At 41.2% G+C, this 17185-nt stretch overlaps 2 protein-coding genes across 2 annotated transcripts; both read left to right on the top strand.

The window, feature by feature from the left end:
* The first annotated feature begins 2448 nt into the window (after positions 1-2448).
* Positions 2449-8032, top strand: LOC129704002 (deleted in malignant brain tumors 1 protein-like). Its single transcript, XM_055646792.1, has 5 exons — positions 2449-2524; positions 2852-2869; positions 4967-5114; positions 6133-6341; positions 7864-8032. The coding sequence occupies exons 1-5, from the start codon at positions 2455-2457 to the stop codon at positions 8013-8015; spliced, it is 597 nt and encodes a 198-aa protein (XP_055502767.1). The 5' UTR covers positions 2449-2454; the 3' UTR covers positions 8016-8032.
* Positions 8033-9892: 1860 nt separating this feature from the next.
* On the top strand, positions 9893-15594 carry LOC129704001 (deleted in malignant brain tumors 1 protein-like). Its single transcript, XM_055646790.1, has 5 exons — positions 9893-10121; positions 12127-12274; positions 13395-13603; positions 14380-14527; positions 15357-15594. Exons 1-5 carry the CDS (start codon positions 10040-10042, stop codon positions 15577-15579), a joined length of 810 nt encoding a protein of 269 aa, XP_055502765.1. The 5' UTR covers positions 9893-10039; the 3' UTR covers positions 15580-15594.
* Positions 15595-17185: the final 1591 nt, after the last annotated feature.

Here is a 17185-nt window from a genome sequence, read left to right as displayed (position 1 = left end):
AATGGGGACGATGTATAAACGGAGATAGAAAGTGGGGACAGAGATCCCATGGAAATCATTGATTCAAAGACAGTTTTAGTTGGACCCCTGTTGGAACTTGGTTTAAAGGCAATGATCCAATTGCTACCTCGTAATGGCAGGTTACTCTAATGCCCAATATCTGCTACTGCACAACAGTCAATGAGCGCACATGGTACCAGATATGTCCAGCTTATGTTTTTGATTTTAACTCCTTCAGTAGCGCAACAGTAGAGTTGCTGCCTTTCAGCGCCAGAGATATGGGTTCGATCCTAACTCCGGATGCTGTCTATACAGAGTTTGTACGTTCTCCCTGTGACCCTGTGGGTTTTGTCTGGTGCTCCGGTTTTGTCCCACATTGTAAAGGTGTGCAGGTTAATTGGCTTCTGTAAATTCTCCCTAGGAGGATAGAACGAGAATATGGGTGATCGCTGGTCAGCATGGACTTGGTGGGCCAAAGAGCCTCTGTTGCCATGCTGTATCTCTAAAAGTAAAATAAAAACTAAATGTCCGTTCCCTTCCATGTTCCTGGTTTCTGGAAACTAATAGGCAAGCACTGTAGAATGCAGTAACCAATTAGCATTTTTTTCTATGAGTGGATGAGATACCTTAATACTTACAGATTAAAAGTTTGGGTCTTGTATTTCCACTCTGTTTAGAATTTAGGCTATTAATAAATTGATGTACTTCCTACCGATATTACCAAAGTAACTTCAATTTACCAAGTTTAGCACATTGTCCACTCTCAGTGTGATCAATGCGGCTTTCCTCAATCTTTTTTACCAGTTTCAATGGCCTGTATCCCATAACTTAAATGGGATACCTTCAATGAGTTAACCAGTCAACCATTTCACCGGCACCCAGAGTTTCCTTGTCTTGCTCCATTCTTGCACCATTAGAACGTTTGACAAATGCATCATTCTCAGGCCACAGATGCAACCCCAACTTCAAATTTTGCTTGCTGAGGTTTGTCTTTTCGTCAACATTTTCAACCCGTTTCCCCTCATTTTTGTCCTCCCTAAGATTTGCACTTTGACCGCTTCCACCAGTGCTAGAGTCTAATTCAATCTGCATATTCCCTGAATCAACAATTCTTCATCATTATTAGAATGCGTGTGGCAATCTCCATAGGTATCCGGCCTCACCAGAGTCTTCATTAAGAGAAAGAGGAGGAAAAAATACACAAAGGGGATAAGGCGACGTCATTATTTGGAGAAATGAACCTTTTGTGCTCACCATGGTTCCCATGAGTATCAAGTTGATTAAACTCAGTCCTGCTCAGTACTTGGATGGGAGACCATCTGGGTTAGTCAGTGCAAAAGGCTTGCTGCTGGGAAAGTAGATGTTTCAGCCAGTGGACCGAATGTACAATGGAAAACGTCACCCATTCCTTCGCTCCAGAGATGCTGCCTGCCCCCTGAGTCACTCCAGCTTTTTCCGCCTATCTTTGGTTTAAATCAGCATCTGCAGTTCTTTCTTACACATTAATCACTTGGGGACATTTTCAAACAAAGTTACTCATAAACCTCTTTATACCTTAACTGTTGTTTTTTTTCAGAATTAAAGCCGAAGAGCCACATTAGTGTGTTTATTTTGCCCTATTTTTACCGGGTTTAGCCATGTTCCCAAAGGATCAAATTCAAGTTCTTCTGGAAACTCCAAATTAACTGGTTTAATTTTGGAAAAACATAATTTGAAACTTTGTTAAAGTTCTGGTGGACACATTTCCTGGTGAATATTCTAACTTTGACAGTGCACTTGAACTCATTATTCATTATTTGTAAATAGTATATATATATACAGAATATATTTCTGTAATACCTCTTTACGAACCTGTTTTCCACTGGTTATTTAATGAACTAGATTTTGTACTGTGCGTGGATGAGCGCACAGTGTTTGGTCAAATGACCTTGATTGTGATGGTACATGTGGCATGGAATTACGATGACATTTTGATGCACATTTTTATAAATCATTTTAATACCTATACAGATCAATTTTACCTGACTCTCAGTCAATAGAAAAGTACGGTACATAAATAGTGTAAAAATAAAACCAATTAATAAAGCAGATTTCATGATTTGATCAGAGAAAATGTACAGATTGCATGTTTTGGGCCCTTTTTTTTAACCGTTTATGTAAAACTGAAAGCTAACTGCTATAAAAAAAAATTGCAAGATGGTTTTGTTCACAGATAATAAAACCAAACCTTGTGATCAATGTCCAATGTCGATAACATCAAAAAATACAATAAAATAACAGTTGTGAGAATTCCAAGCCGATGTTTGATATTAACAGATAGTGTAATTCATACAATATGTTCATTAGATATAACAAATTATATTACTTAATTTAATGGGATCTTCTGACACTCCCATTTTGTCAGTTTGAGTATAAATGAAAGCTGCTTCCCAGTGTCTTTTACCACATGAGGAAATGGCATCGAAAGCAGGAATGCTTTTACATGTCGTTCTCATCACCTTTACCTTCTATACCCAGAGCCATGGTAAGTCAGGTCATTCATTGTTAATGCATTGTCTCTCTGTTCAAACGTGATACTGGTAATTGATGTAAGGATGTTTAATTTCATTCAATTAGGTTAATTGAACATCTTTAATAGTAAATAAAGTGTGTCATTAGTCTCATCGTTGTGTTGAGAGAGAAAAGCGGAAATAAAATCAATCTGACCAATTTGAGTGCATGACAAATTTGATGTTCGATAATTTACATCAATGAAATGTTGGCTTGCCTTACACATTGATAAGGATAAAATGGATGTTTGAAAGCATGTTGAAATAGTTTTACTAACAATTCTTTTTTCAATTATCCACAGAATTCACTGTAACACCAGGTAATGAAAATGTTCCTAATTTAAAGCTCATTTTTGATTAGTAAGGGTGTTAGGGGTTATGGGGTGAAGGCAGGAGAATGGGGTTGAGAGGGAAAAATAGATCAACCATGGTTGAATGGTGTAGATGGGCTGAATGGCCTAATTCAGCTCCTAGCACCTATGAATTTAAAAACAATTAACTTATGAACTCATGTTTTTGACACTGGCATGTGGAATGAAAGGGTTGGAATACGCAAATTAAGGCGATTAAGCAATGTCTTTGATCAAACAATTGAATTCAGTCCCTGTGCTTCTGATTGGAAGTTTTTTTGTTCATGTACATTATCTGTTCCATCAGTTAACATTTGGCCATTGGCATTTTAGTTCTGGCTTCTTGTATATCTTTTTTTTGGCATTGTCTCTTTTTGGTGGAAACCTTGTTAATTGATGTCAGTTTCTGCTGAGTGCGTTGGCTAACAAATACAAGAGAATGAGACTCCATCTGGGTGTTCCGTGATGTTGTGGGATGAGGAGAATAATTCATCCAATCCAATAATTCAAGCTATAACTTCATTGCCATCAATTCCCAGGGGGCTGGTTTTCCTGAATATATTCCTAAATATTATCTAGATATGTCAGGGGAATTGTTGCTCTAGTATACACTTCAGTGCAGATGTTGTATTCAGGCAATGCCATTTGAAAATCCGGTGCGTGTGGTAGAACAATACCCATACAAAATGCAACATATACTTCAGAATGACACTTCTATACAAGGAGATACTTTCCCTCTACTGCAGGGTCAACTGATAGAGAAACACATTTGAAGTTCATACCTGTAAAAGGTTGGTCATTAACATCTTGATTGTGAGTGTGCTCACTTCTAATATTTTCCCAGTGGCGGAGGACATGTTTTTGAAAGGACATAGAGCTTTTGGAACCGAGCAGGATTTTGCCAATAATGATGTGCTTCCATCATTTATCACAGCTCCAGTTCTGAGTCCGATGCATATATTTCCCTTGGTGTGAATTTGCCCTATATTCCAGACCAATATTCCTAAAGTGGGAGGAAAGGCTGTGGTAGAAGTTTAATCTTGGGTGGTGTAATGGATTTAGGATCTTAGTAGCCTCAAACCTCTTTGTCTAGGATCATGGATCTTAAGTGGAAGTCAATTTAAGACTTTTAATATCAGTAAATGCTGCCTTAGTCCACTCTAGATCTACCTCAATGGCTCTAGGGAACGTTGAACCAAAGTGACTTAATCACCTTAGCCCATTGATTTAATAGGAAGGTAGATTTAGCTGCTTGAAAGGTCACTCTCCTTCATATACTTCAGATACTTCCTGCAGCAGGATCATTCACAAACTAAAGGTAAGTACGAGGGTGTTCATAACTATTGTAATTTTGCATATTTTAGACAAGAACTTTAAGCAGTTACCATCCAGACACTGAAGTACTGTTGGGGCAATGATTAGTAACTCACCTGTCAAACGCAAATGAGCCGCAAAGATAGAATGCAATGATTTTGCATTTTAATAATATCTTACTAATTCCAGGATGGTCTAAATGTGTTTTGCAGCCATGTTGTGCAGAAAGTACAGGTGCCAGTTGCACCTAGCAGACTCTCAAAAATAGCAAGTTTATAAATGAACAAATCATCTGTTCCTAAGGTATAAAAGATGGAAAATTAATTTGTTTTCTTGGAATGGTGACATTTCTTCCACACAAGGCCAGTTGAGTTTGGTTTCTCAAGTCTAATGCACTTCATTCAAGTCAAATGTTCCCTTGTATTTTCTTTATCAACTCTTTAGAGTCTTCTAGTCATTAATATATCTAATATTCCAGTAGTGAACACTTTATTTGGAATTTCATCACACTCCTGGATGGAGTAAACGTTGAAGATGGTTATCTCTTGCTGATTCTTGTATTGGCAAACTCTCTCTCCATCTCAACCTCTCTCACTCTCTCTGTGGTTCAATGTTATTATGGTCAATGTTCCTCTGAACTTAAAAAAAACTGCAGCTGCTGAAATTCTGAAATAAATACAGAACATGCTGGAAACACTCTGCAGGTCAGCACCTTGTCGCACCTTGATTTCTCCATTTCCTTATTGTTCCTAGGTGGATCGTGTGGAGGTTATCTTGATGGTGCTAATGGAATTGTTAGCAGTCCATATTATCCAGACTCCTATCCAAATTCTGCAAGCTGCATTTGGCACATAAGAGTGGAAAGCCACCAAATAATTGATCTGCAATTTACTGACTTTGAGTAAGTGAAGATTAATAAACGTTCATTTTATGATACCAAACAGTGTCATGGCACCAATGTAATAGTGTACGCTGCCAATTAATTATCGTTTGTAGATTGATTCTAATTAGAGTCAAGGTAGAGTCGTGTCGTTATACAATATGGAAGCAGGCCTTTAGGCCTATCTTATCCAAACCACCAAGATATCTGCCTGAACTGGTCTCATTTATGGACTTTTGGCCCTTATGCCTCTAAATCTTTCCTTTCCATCTACTTGTCCATATATCTTTTAAACTTTGTAGTTGTACCTACCTCGAGGGGTGGCGCCTGTATGGTCGTGAGTAGTCGCCCAAAGAGTCGTACCTTTTTCTGGTCACCGCTGGATTTTCAACATGTTGAAAATTTTCAGCGACCTGCTGCGACTACGAAGGGTGCCGGCAAGTCGCTGAAAAAATTGGGTAGTGGGACAGGCCCTTACAATCACCCTCAGCCTCCTCCACTCCAGAGACAAACTCCAGCCTATCCACTCTTTCCTTTTAACTTGAGCTCTCCATCTGTGTAAGTCTTTCCAGCCAAATGATATCTTTTCAATTGTCAGGTGACCAGAATTGCATACAATATTCCAGCTGTGGCCTCACCAATGCTTTGCGCAGTTGTGAGATAACTGTTACAACTGTACAATGGCAGATCTGACAGATGTACTGTATTTAAAATTATGAAAGGCATAGATAGGGTAGACAGTCAGAACCTTCTACCTTGGGTGGAAATGTCAAACACGAGAGGTTTAAGGTCAATGGGAGAAGGTTTAAAAGGGATGGGCAGGGCAAGGTTTTACAGAGAGTAGTGGGTGTCTGGAACATGATGTCAGGGGGTGGTGGTGGAAGGAGATATGATAGTGGTTTTAAGAGACTCTTAGATACATAGATAGATATGGTGTTTAAAAAGTAGATACATTCATGATTGTCTGAATTTAAGATAATTAATGAATAAAAGCTAATTATTATATAATAAATGTTCAAACTACTTATTCTCTTGACAGTCTTGAAATGGGTCAAAATTGCCCGTTTGATTACGTTGCAATATATGATGGCCCTTCAACAGATTCTACTTTGCTTGCAAGACTTTGCTCAAATCCAAGTGAAGCTTTGATATCGTCGTCCAACAGTATGACAATTTATTTTCGGTCAGATTCCAGCATAACCAGCCGTGGCTTCATCGCAAGATACCAATCACTTCCCATCAATAACGGTGAATTTTGTGAAATATATTGTTCAAAATTGCATGCTAGGGAAATTAGGAAATTTAGATATGTTCACCATTTAACTTGTCTTAAAACAATTTATCAATTAACGTCAAGAAAATTAATGATAAAAATTGTAATTGCAAATGACAATCTTCTGAGTACCAATATTGTACTTCAAGAAGATGTAGTTTGATCACATGAATGGATGATACAGTAGGTTTATCCTATCCAAGCAGTAGGTGTGATTTTAAAATAGGAATTTCCCTAAGTTATATTCTATTGAATCAGCTTCACTCTGGCATTGCACAGGAAGAGGTGTTAAAGTCTGAGGAACGGTCCTGACCTCTCCGGTAGGCGGCGCGACTCTGGTCAGCAGCGGCCTCTGCAGCCTGTCCGCGTTTTTATTATTTTTTGTCTATGTTTCTATGTAGTTTTTGTTATTTTATGTTGGGGGGTGTGGGGGGCGTGGGTGGGGGTGGGGTGGGAGGGAAGGGGTAACTTTTAAATCTCTCCCTGCATGGGAGACCCGACCTTTTCTTGTCGGGTCTCAGTTGTCGTGGGGGGCGGCAACGAGGAGCGGCCTCCAACAGTAGAAGCGGGAGACTCTGGTCCCGACTCACCTCACCGTCGCGTAGCTGGCCGAGTCCAGAGCGGGAGGAGCGGTGGTGGAGCGCTGCTGCTGATGCGGAGGCTGCAACTGCGGGTCTGCGGACGGCGGCACCGGGAGCCCGCGGGTCCCTGGAGGGAGACCGTTTTTCAGGGCTCCTGCAACGGCGACTTCTCCCGCCCGAGTTGCGGGGTCGAAGAGCTCCTGGAGCGGGGCCTACATCACTGCCCCGCGCGGCTTGGAATGTCCGCGGGACTCTGCGAGCGCACGCCGGGGGCTCCAACATCAAGACCCGGTGTGCGACCTTGCATCACCCGGCGTCGCTTTAATGGCCGCGGGACCATCGCCATCGCCAGCCGGGGCTTTGACTTTGACTCTGACATCGGGGGGGGGGGGGGGGGGGGGGGGGGAGAGTGCAGTGGAGAGAAGTTTTTTTTTTGGCCTTCCATCACAGCAATGTGATAGATGTTTATGTAAAATGTAAATTATGTTGTGTCTATGGTCTATTTGTTTGTAATGTATGGCTGCAGAAACGGCATTTCGTTTGGACATCCAGGGGTCCAAATGACAATTAAATTGACTATTGACTGAAAGTGTCACCCATCCATGTTCTCCTGAGACGCTGCCTGATCTGCTGAGTTACTCCAGCACTTTGTGCCCAAAGAGTGTTAGGATTCACTGCAGCAATCAGGGAGGGAAAATAAAGATTAATTGGGACCAGGAACTGGGGCATGGACAATCATTGTCAAGATTTAGGAAGATCAACAGAATGACATGTTGACTGGTAGCTTTAGAAACTTATTGCAAGAGTAATTGTACTGAATAATGAAAGGAAGGACATTTTGAGGGAAAGACACAAAATGTTCATTTATACTACATAATGTCTTACGTAGACTTATCCTTTTCATTATTGGTCATAGGTCATTTGTGTGGAGGTTATCTTGGCGATGCCTTTGGATCTCTTTTCAGTCCTGGTTATCCACACCCCTATCCACATAATGCAGACTGCATTTGGTACATAAGAGTGAACAGCACACAAGTAGTACAGCTGCGGTTTTCTGACTTTCAGTAAGTCAATAAGTTGTCATCTTTTAATTCATGTTATTAGTAGTGTCAAGAGATTTGCTGTCAATTAACAATTTCTGATTGATTCAAATGACCTGAATACATTCATGAAACTGCGTTCAGAAGAATTTGTGTTGGAGCATATGTACCACTGTAGCTCCCCTTCATGAAACCATATTGATTCATGTTTCTTAGTATATTGTCAAACATCTTTTATAGTACCTTTTAGCATTTTTCAGTTTGAAAGTGTTAAGCAAAACAGCCTGGAGCTCCCTATTTCCTTTCACCCTGGCAGTGGAGGCCAATTCACTGGATGAGTTAGATAGAGCTCTTGGGACTAGCGGAATCAAGGGGTATGGGGAGTAGGCAGGCACGGGTTACTTATAGTGGATGGCGGTGCTGGCTGGAAGGGCTGAAGGTCCTGAATATATCTGGACTACACTTCTTCCCACCCTGCTTCCTGTAAGGACTCCATCCCCTACTCCCAATTCCTCCGTCTACGCCGCATCTGCTCCACGGATGAGGCGTTCCACACCAGGACATCTGAAATGTCCTCACTATTCAGGGAACGGGGGTTCCCCTCCTCCACCATAAATGAGGCTCGCACCAGGGTCTCTTCCATACCCCGCAACACTGCTCTCTCTCCCCATCCCCGCACTCGCAACAAGGGCCGAGTCCCCCTAGTCCTCACCTTTCACCCCACCCGCCATCACATACAAAAAATAATCCTCCGTCAGTTTCGCCACCTCCAACGTGACCCCACTACTAGCCACATCTTCCCATCTCCCCCCATATCTGCCTTCCGCAAAGACCGCTCCCTCCATAACTCCCTTGTCAATTCTTCCCTTCCCTCTCGGTCCACCCCCTCCCCGGGCACTTTCCCTTGCGGCCGCAGGAGATGCAACACTTGTCCCTTTACCTCCCCCCTCAACTCCGTTCAGGGACCCAAGCAATCGTTCCAGGTGCGACAGAGGTTTACCTGCATCTCTTCCAACCTCATCTATTGCGTCCGCTGCTCTAGATGTCAGCAGAGCTATATCGGTGAGACCAAGCGGAGGTTGGGCGATCGTTTCGCCGAACACCTCCGCTCGGTCCGCAATAACCTAGCTGACCTCCCGGTGGCTCAGCACTTCAACTCCCCCTCCCACTCCGCCTCCGACCTCTCTGTCCTGGGTCTCCTCCATGGCCACAGCGAGCAGCACCGGAAATTGGAGGAACAGCACCTCATATTCCGTTTGGGGAGTCTGCACCCCGGGGGCATGAACATCGACTTCTCCCAATTCTGTTAGTCCTTGCTGTCTCCTCCCCTTCCTCAGCTCCCCTGCTGTCTCCTCCCACCCTCCAGCCTTCCGGCTACTCCTCCTTTTCCCTTTCTTGTCCCCACCCACCCCCACCCCTGATCAGTCTGAAGAAGGGTTTCGGCCCGAAACGTTGCCTATTTCCTTCGCTCCATAGATGCTGCTGCACCCGCTGAGTTTCTCCAGCTTTTCTGTGTAACCTCCTCCTGCACCTGTTTTCTGCCTCTATGTTTCTATAAAGGGTTGATTCTGGGATAATTATTCAAGGTGATGGGCAATAGTTACAGAAAGTATGTGAGGTCAAGGTTTATAAGCAGTTTGTGTTTATGATTCAGAATAACCTTCTTATTAGCATTAGAGTCCAAAGAATGATTTTGCAAGTTGTTACTATATAAACAGGTGGGACTAGTGTGGATGGGACAGGTTGGTCGCTGTGGGCAAGTTGAGCCGCAGGGCTTGTTTCCACGTTGTAAGACTCTATGATTCTATGACTATGTTACTGTACATTTTGTGTTAAATATGATGAAGGAATGATCCCTAAAAACTTTCACCATTGCTTATATCTATCATTGTCCCACTTATTAACTATAAATATTTTATTGGCAGGCTTGAAGCTACATCAAGTTGCTCATACGATTTTGTTGCAGTGTACGACGGGCCGACAACAGATTCTGCTTTGCTTGGAAAACTTTGCATTGAAGCAAATGAAATTTTTACATCAACATCCAACAGTATGACAATTCATTTTCGATCAGATTCCAGTGTAACCAGCAGTGGCTTCGCTGCCAGCTACAACGAATGGCCCAACTATAACGGTGAGTTTTGTTAAAATACTTTCTCAAAATAAATCCTGGAGAAATTATGAAATTAGGCAAATTACATTAACAAGCCCTTTATACAAATGAAACAATAAAGTCATCATATAACTATTGGGAAATGACATGATGTTGCTTGCGTACTATTTTATGCACTAAAGTCTATTGCAAACCTGTTTGCTAATCAGTGTGGAGTTCCATGGTCAACTTCAGGAAGCTGTAGTGTGATTCTCTATGCTTATGAAAACAAAACTGTTCTGCCCCTGTCCCACTTAGGAAACCTGACCGGAAACCTCTGGAGACTTTGCGCTCCACCCAAGGTTTCCGTGCTGTTCCCGGAGGTTCCCGGAGGTTTTTGTCAGTCTCCCTACCTGCTTCCACTACCTGCAACCTCTGGAAACCACCTGCAACCGTATAAGTTTTAAAATATGGATTTCTCAGATTTGACTGATTTTAATCAGCTTAGCTCAAGCTTATCTCAAGGGGCGTGGTCAGGATGTTAGAATTGGCCACAATGCTCAGAATAGAAAGTAAATTAAATATTGCAAACTATAGACTACACCAATTGATTATGACACCTGTTAATTACTATGGGTTTTACAGAGTACTATGTTTACATATCTGTTTACGTGGCTGCAAGTAAGAATTTCATTGTTCAGTTTCGGGACATATGACAAGAAAACACTCTTGACTCTTGATCTGTATCGCTCCATGCCATACATATCCATGTGCTTATGTAAAACCCTCTTAAATGGTCCTATCTTGTCTGCCTCCACTATCACCGCTGGCAGCGTGTTCCAGGCAACCACTTCTCTCTGCGTAAAAAAGAAAACTTGCCTCGTACTTCTCCGTTAACATTTTTCCCACTCTCAATATTGGTTTAGAATTGATTATGTTTTAAAAGGGAAACTGAAAACATCTGAAACACTTATGTGTAATGGAAATACTAAAAATCCATAGAAATGTATATATTTTTTTAAAACACCCTTTGTTTCCAAATCCATAGCCCATTGAACATACAACATAAATTAGTACATCACAAGAACAGGCTTGTTTGCCCACAATGTTTGTGCTGAACATGACAATAGACAATAGGTGCAGGAGTAGGCCATACGGCCCCTCAAGACAGCACCACCATTCAATGTGATCATGGCTGATCATCCACAATCAGTCCCCGTTCCTGCCTTCTCCCCATATACCCGGGTGCCAAAACCAACTCTTGTCTGCCTGCACATAATCCATTTCCCTCTATTCCATGCATGCTCGTGTGCTTATCCAAAAGTCTCCTAAATGCTACTATTATATCTGCTTCAACCACCACCCTTGGCCACATGTTCAGGCACTCACCACTCTCCATGTGAAAAAAAAACATGCACAGCTTTTCCAAACTTTTCCCATCCGATCTTAAAGCTGTCCCCCTTTTCCACTTTGTGGTGACGGTTCTGAATGTCTACCTTATCTATGCCTCCGATAATTTTGTACACTTCTGTCAGGTCAACCCTCAACCCACATTCTTCCTGTAATGCAACCCTTTTAAACAGCTCAACGCCAGTGGGGCAACGCTACACATTTTAGAAATAGCCGCAGTGACCAGACTAGACAGAGAGGTGAAACAAAAAATTACTGAGGCCAGTAACTCTCATTGGAAGGCCATAAACATTCATTGTCAAGACTTTGTTAGGCCAGCCCTTTGGGACAGGCATGAGACGTGGACAGACATCTTAAGAAACTTTTGTAATGAAGAATGATTTTTTTGAACTATAAAAGATGAAAAATTGATAGTAAATACTGGAGAAGAGACAAAAATAAATCAGTCTGAAGAAGGATTTCGACCCGAAACGTCACCTATTCCTTCGCTCCATAGATGCTGCCTCACCCGCTGAGTTTCTCCAGCATTTTTGTCTACCTTCGATTTTTCCAGCATCATTTTCTTAAAAATAAATAGTTGCTAATTTTTACCACATATTGTTGCACCTGGATTTATCCATTTCATTATTGTTCCTAGGTGGATCGTGTGGAGGTTATCTTGATAATGCTAATGGAATTGTTAGCAGTCCATATTATCCAGACTCCTATCCAAATTCCGCAAGCTGCATTTGGCACATAAGAGTGGAAAGCCACCAAATAATTGATCTGCAATTTAGTGACTTTGAGTAAGTGAAGATAAATAAACGTTCATTTTATGATACCAAACAGTGTCATGGCACCAATGTAATAGTGTACGCTGCCAATTAATTATCGTTTGTAGATTGATTCTAATTAGAGTCAAGGTAGAGTCGTGTCGTTATACAATATGGAAGCAGGCCTTTAGGCCTATCTTGTCCAAACCACCAAGATATCTGCCTGAACTGGTCTCATTTATGGACTTTTGGCCCTTATGCCACTAAATCTTTCCTTTCCATCTACTTGTCCATATATCTTTTAAACTTTGTAGTTGTACCTACCTCGAGGGGTGGCGCCTGTATGGTCGTGAGTAGTCGCCCAAAGAGTCGTACCTTTTTCTGGTCGCTGCTGGATTTTCAACATGTTGAAAAATTTCAGCGACCTGCTGCGACTATGAAGGGTGCCGGCAAGTCGCTGAAAAAATTGGGTAGTGGGACAGGCCCTTACAATCACCCTCAGCCTCCTCCACTCCAGAGACAAACTACAGCCTATCCACTCTTTCCTTTTAACTTGAGCTCTCCATCTGAGTAAGTCTTTCTAGCCTAATGATATCTTTTCAATTGTCAGGTGACCAGAATTGCATACAATATTCCAGCTGTGGCCTCACCAATGCTTTGCGCAGTTGTGAGATAACTGTTACAACTGTACAATGGCAGATCTGACAGATGTACTGTATATAAAATTATGAAAGGCATAGATAGGGTAGACAGTCGGAACCTTCTACCTTGGGTGGAAATGTCAAACACGAGAGGGCATAGCTTTAAGGTCAATGGGAGAAGGTTTAAAAGGGATGGGCAGGGCAAGGTTTTACAGAGAGTAGTGGGTGTCTGGAACATGATGTCAGGGGGTGGTGGTGGAAGGAGATATGATAGTGGTTTTAAGAGACTCTTAGATACATAGATAGACATGCAGATAATAGAGGGGTATGAATCACATTCATGGAGAGATAATTAGTTTAACTTGGTTTCATGTTCTCAGGTGAGTTTCTAAAATAATTCTTGCTAATGTTTAAAAAGTAGATACATTCATCATTGTCTGAATTTAAGATAATTAATGAATAAAAGCTAATTATTATATAATAAATGTTCAAACTGCTTATTCTCTTGACAGTCTTGAAATGGGTCAAAATTGCCTGCTTGATTATGTTGCAATATATGATGGCCCTTCAACAAATTCTACTTTGCTTGCAAGACTTTGCTCAAATCCAAGTGAAGCTTTGATATCGTCGTCCAACAGTATGACAATTTATTTTCGGTCAGATCACAGCGTAACCAGCCGTGGCTTCATCGCAAGATACCAATCACTTCCCATCAATAACGGTAAATTTTGTGAAATATATTGTTCAAAATTGCATGCTAGGGAAATTAGGAAATTTAGATATGTTCACCATTTAACTTGTCTTAAAACAATTTATCAATTAACGTCAAACAAATTAGTGATAGAAATTGTAATTGCAAATGACAATCTTGTGAGTACCAATATTGTACTTCAAGAAGATGTAGTTTGATTCTTTGTGCATACGAGATGGGAACTTCTGGAGAACACAAAGTATGTTTGCAATGATGTTTATAATCCAATAAAGAACCAACATTATTTATGTGTTATTTGATCACATGAATGGCTTATAATACAGTAGGTTTGTCCTATCCAAGCAGTAGGTGTGATTTTAAAATAGGAAGTTCCCTAAGTTATATTCTATTGAATCAGCTTCACTCTGGCATTGCACAGGAAGGGGTGTTAAAGTCTGAGGAACGGTCCTGACCTGAAAGGGTCACCCATCCATGTTCTCCAGAGACGCTGCCTGATCTGCTGAGTTACTCCAGCACTTTGTGCCCAAAGAGTGTTAGGATTCACTGCAGCAATCAGGGAGGGAAAATAAAGATTCATTGGGACCAGGAACTAGGGCATGGACAATCATTGTCAAGATTCAGGAAGATCAACAGAATGACATGTTGACTGGTAGCTTTAGAAACTTATTGCAAGAGTAATTGTACTGAATAATGAGAGGAAGGACATTTTGAGGGAAAGACACAAAATGTTCATTTATACTACATAATGTCTTATGTAGACTTATCCATTTCATTATTGGTCATAGGTCATATGTGTGGAGGTTATCTTGGCGATGCCTTTGGATCTCTTTTCAGTCCTGGTTATCCATACCCCTATCCAAATAATGCAGACTGCATTTGGTACATAAGAGTGAACAGCACACAAAAAGTACTGCTGTGGTTTTCCGTCTTTGAGTAAGTAAATAAGTTGTCATCTTTTAATTCATGTTATTAGTAGTGTCAAGAGATTTGCTGTCAATTAACAATTTCTGATTGATTCAAATGACCTCAATACATTCATGAAACTGCGTTCAGAAGAATTTGTGTTGGATCATATGTACCACTGTAGCTCCCCTTCATGAAACCATATTGATTCATGTTACTTAGTATATTGTCAAACACCTTTTATAGTACCTTTTAGCATTTTTCTGTTTGAAAGTGTTAAGCAAAACAGCCTGGAGCTCCCTATTTCCTTTCACCCTGGCAGTGGAGGCCAATTCACTGGATGAGTTAGATAGAGCTCTTGGGACTAGCGGAATCAAGGGGTATGGGGAGTAGGCAGGCACGGGTTACTTATAGTGGATGGCGGTGCTGGCTGGAAGGGCTGAAGGTCCTCCTCCTGCACCTGTTTTCTGCCTCTATGTTTCTATAAAGTGTTGATTCTGGGATAATTATTCAAGGTGATGGGCAATAGTTACAGAAAGTATGTGAGGTCAAGGTTTATAAGCAGTTTGTGTTTTTGATTCAGAAAAACCTTCTTATTAGCATTAGAGTCCAAAGAATGATTTTGCAAGTAAATATGTTACTATATAAACAGGTGGGACTAGTGTGGATGGGACAGGTTGGTCGCTGTGGGCAAGTTGAGCTGCAGGGCTTGTTTCCACGATGTAAGACTCTATGATTCTATGACTATGTTACTGTACATTTTGTGTTAAATATGATGAAGGAATGATCCCTAAAAACTTTCACCATTGCTTATATCTATCATTGTCCCACTTATTAACTATAAATATTTTATTGGCAGGCTTGAAGCTACATCAAGTTGCTCATACGATTTTGTTGCAGTGTACGACGGGCCGACAACAGATTCTGCTTTGCTTGGAAAACTTTGCATTGAAGCAAATGAAACGTTTACATCAACATCCAACAGTATGACAATTCATTTTCGATCAGATTCCAGTCAAACCAGAAGTGGCTTCGCTGCCAGCTACCACGCACGGCCCAACAATATCGGTGAGTTTTGTTAAAATACTTGTCTCAAAATAAATCCTGGAGAAATTATGAAATGAGACAAATTACCTTAACAAGCCCTTTATACAAATGAAACAATAAAGTCATCATATAACTATTGGGAAATGACATGATGTTGCTTGCGTACTATTTTATGCACTAAAGTCTATTGCAAACCTGTTTGCTAATCAGTGTGGAGTTCCATGGTCAACTTCAGGAAGCTGTAGTGTGATTATCTATGCTTATGCAAACAAAACTGTTCTGCCCCTGTCCCACTTAGGAAACCTGACTGGAAACCTCTGGAGACTTTGCACCCCACCCAAGGTTTCCGTGCGGTTCCCAGAGGTTCCCGGAGGTTTTTGTCAGTCTCCCTACCTGCTTCCCCTACCTGCAACCTCTGGAAACCATCTGCAACCGTATAAGTTTTAAAATGCGGATTTCTCAGATTTGACTGATTTTAATCAGCTTAGCTCAAGCTTATCTCAAGGGGCGTGGTCAGGATGTTAGAATTGGCCACAATGCTCAGAATAGAAAGTAAATTAAATATTGCAAACTATAGACTACACCTATTGATTACGACACCTGTTGATTACTATGGGTTTTACAGAGTACTATGTTTACATATCTGTTTACGTGGCTGCGTAAGAATTTCATTGTTCAGTTTCGGGACATGACAAGAAAACACTCTTGACTCTTGATCTGTATCGCTCCATGCCATACATATCCATGTGTTTATGTAAAACCCTCTTAAATGGTCCTATCTTGTCTGCCTCCACTATCATCGCTGGCAGCGTGTTCCAGGCAACCACTTCTCTCTGCGTAAAAAAGAAAACTTGCCTCGTACTTCTCCGTTAACATTTTTCCCACTCTCAATATTGGTTTAGAATTGATTATGTTTTAAAAGGGAAACTGAAAACATCTGAAACACTTATGTGTAATGGAAATACTAAAAATCCATAGAAATGTATATATTTTTTTTAAAACACCCTTTGTTTCCCAATCCATAGCCCATTGAACATAAATTAGTACATCACAAGAACAGGCTTGTTTGCCCACAATGTTTGTGCTGAACATGACAATAGACAATAGGTGCAGGAGTAGGCCATACGGCCATTCAAGACAGCACCACCATTCAATGTGATCATGGCTGATCATCCACAATCAGTCCCCGTTCCTGCCTTCTCCCCATATACCCGGGTGCCAAAACCAACTCTTGTTTGCCTGCACATAATCCATTTCCCTCCATTCCATGCATACTCATGTGCTTATCCAAAAGTCTCCTAAATGCTACTATTATATCTGCTTCAACCACCACCCTTGGCCACATGTTCAGGCACTCACCACTCTCCATGTGAAAAAAAAACATACACAGCTTTTCTAAACTTTTTCCATCCGATCTTAAAGCTGTCCCTATTTTCCACTTTGTGGTGACGGTTCTGAATGTCTACCTTATCTATGCCTCTGATTATTTTGTACACTTCTGTCAGGTCAACCCTCAACCTTTGATATTCCAGAAAAAACAATCCAAGTTTGTTCAACCACATTCTGTCAAACCTCTTCTGTACCCCCGCCCAGAGCCCACACATTCTTCCTGTAATGCAACCCTTTTAATCAGCTCAACGC

Source organism: Leucoraja erinacea, chromosome 15, assembly GCF_028641065.1.
Source record: "Leucoraja erinacea ecotype New England chromosome 15, Leri_hhj_1, whole genome shotgun sequence".
NCBI classification, from domain to species: Eukaryota; Metazoa; Chordata; class Chondrichthyes; order Rajiformes; family Rajidae; genus Leucoraja; species Leucoraja erinaceus.
The sequence above is the reverse complement of the archived record's forward strand: the minus strand, read 5'-3'. Positions and strand labels throughout refer to the sequence as shown.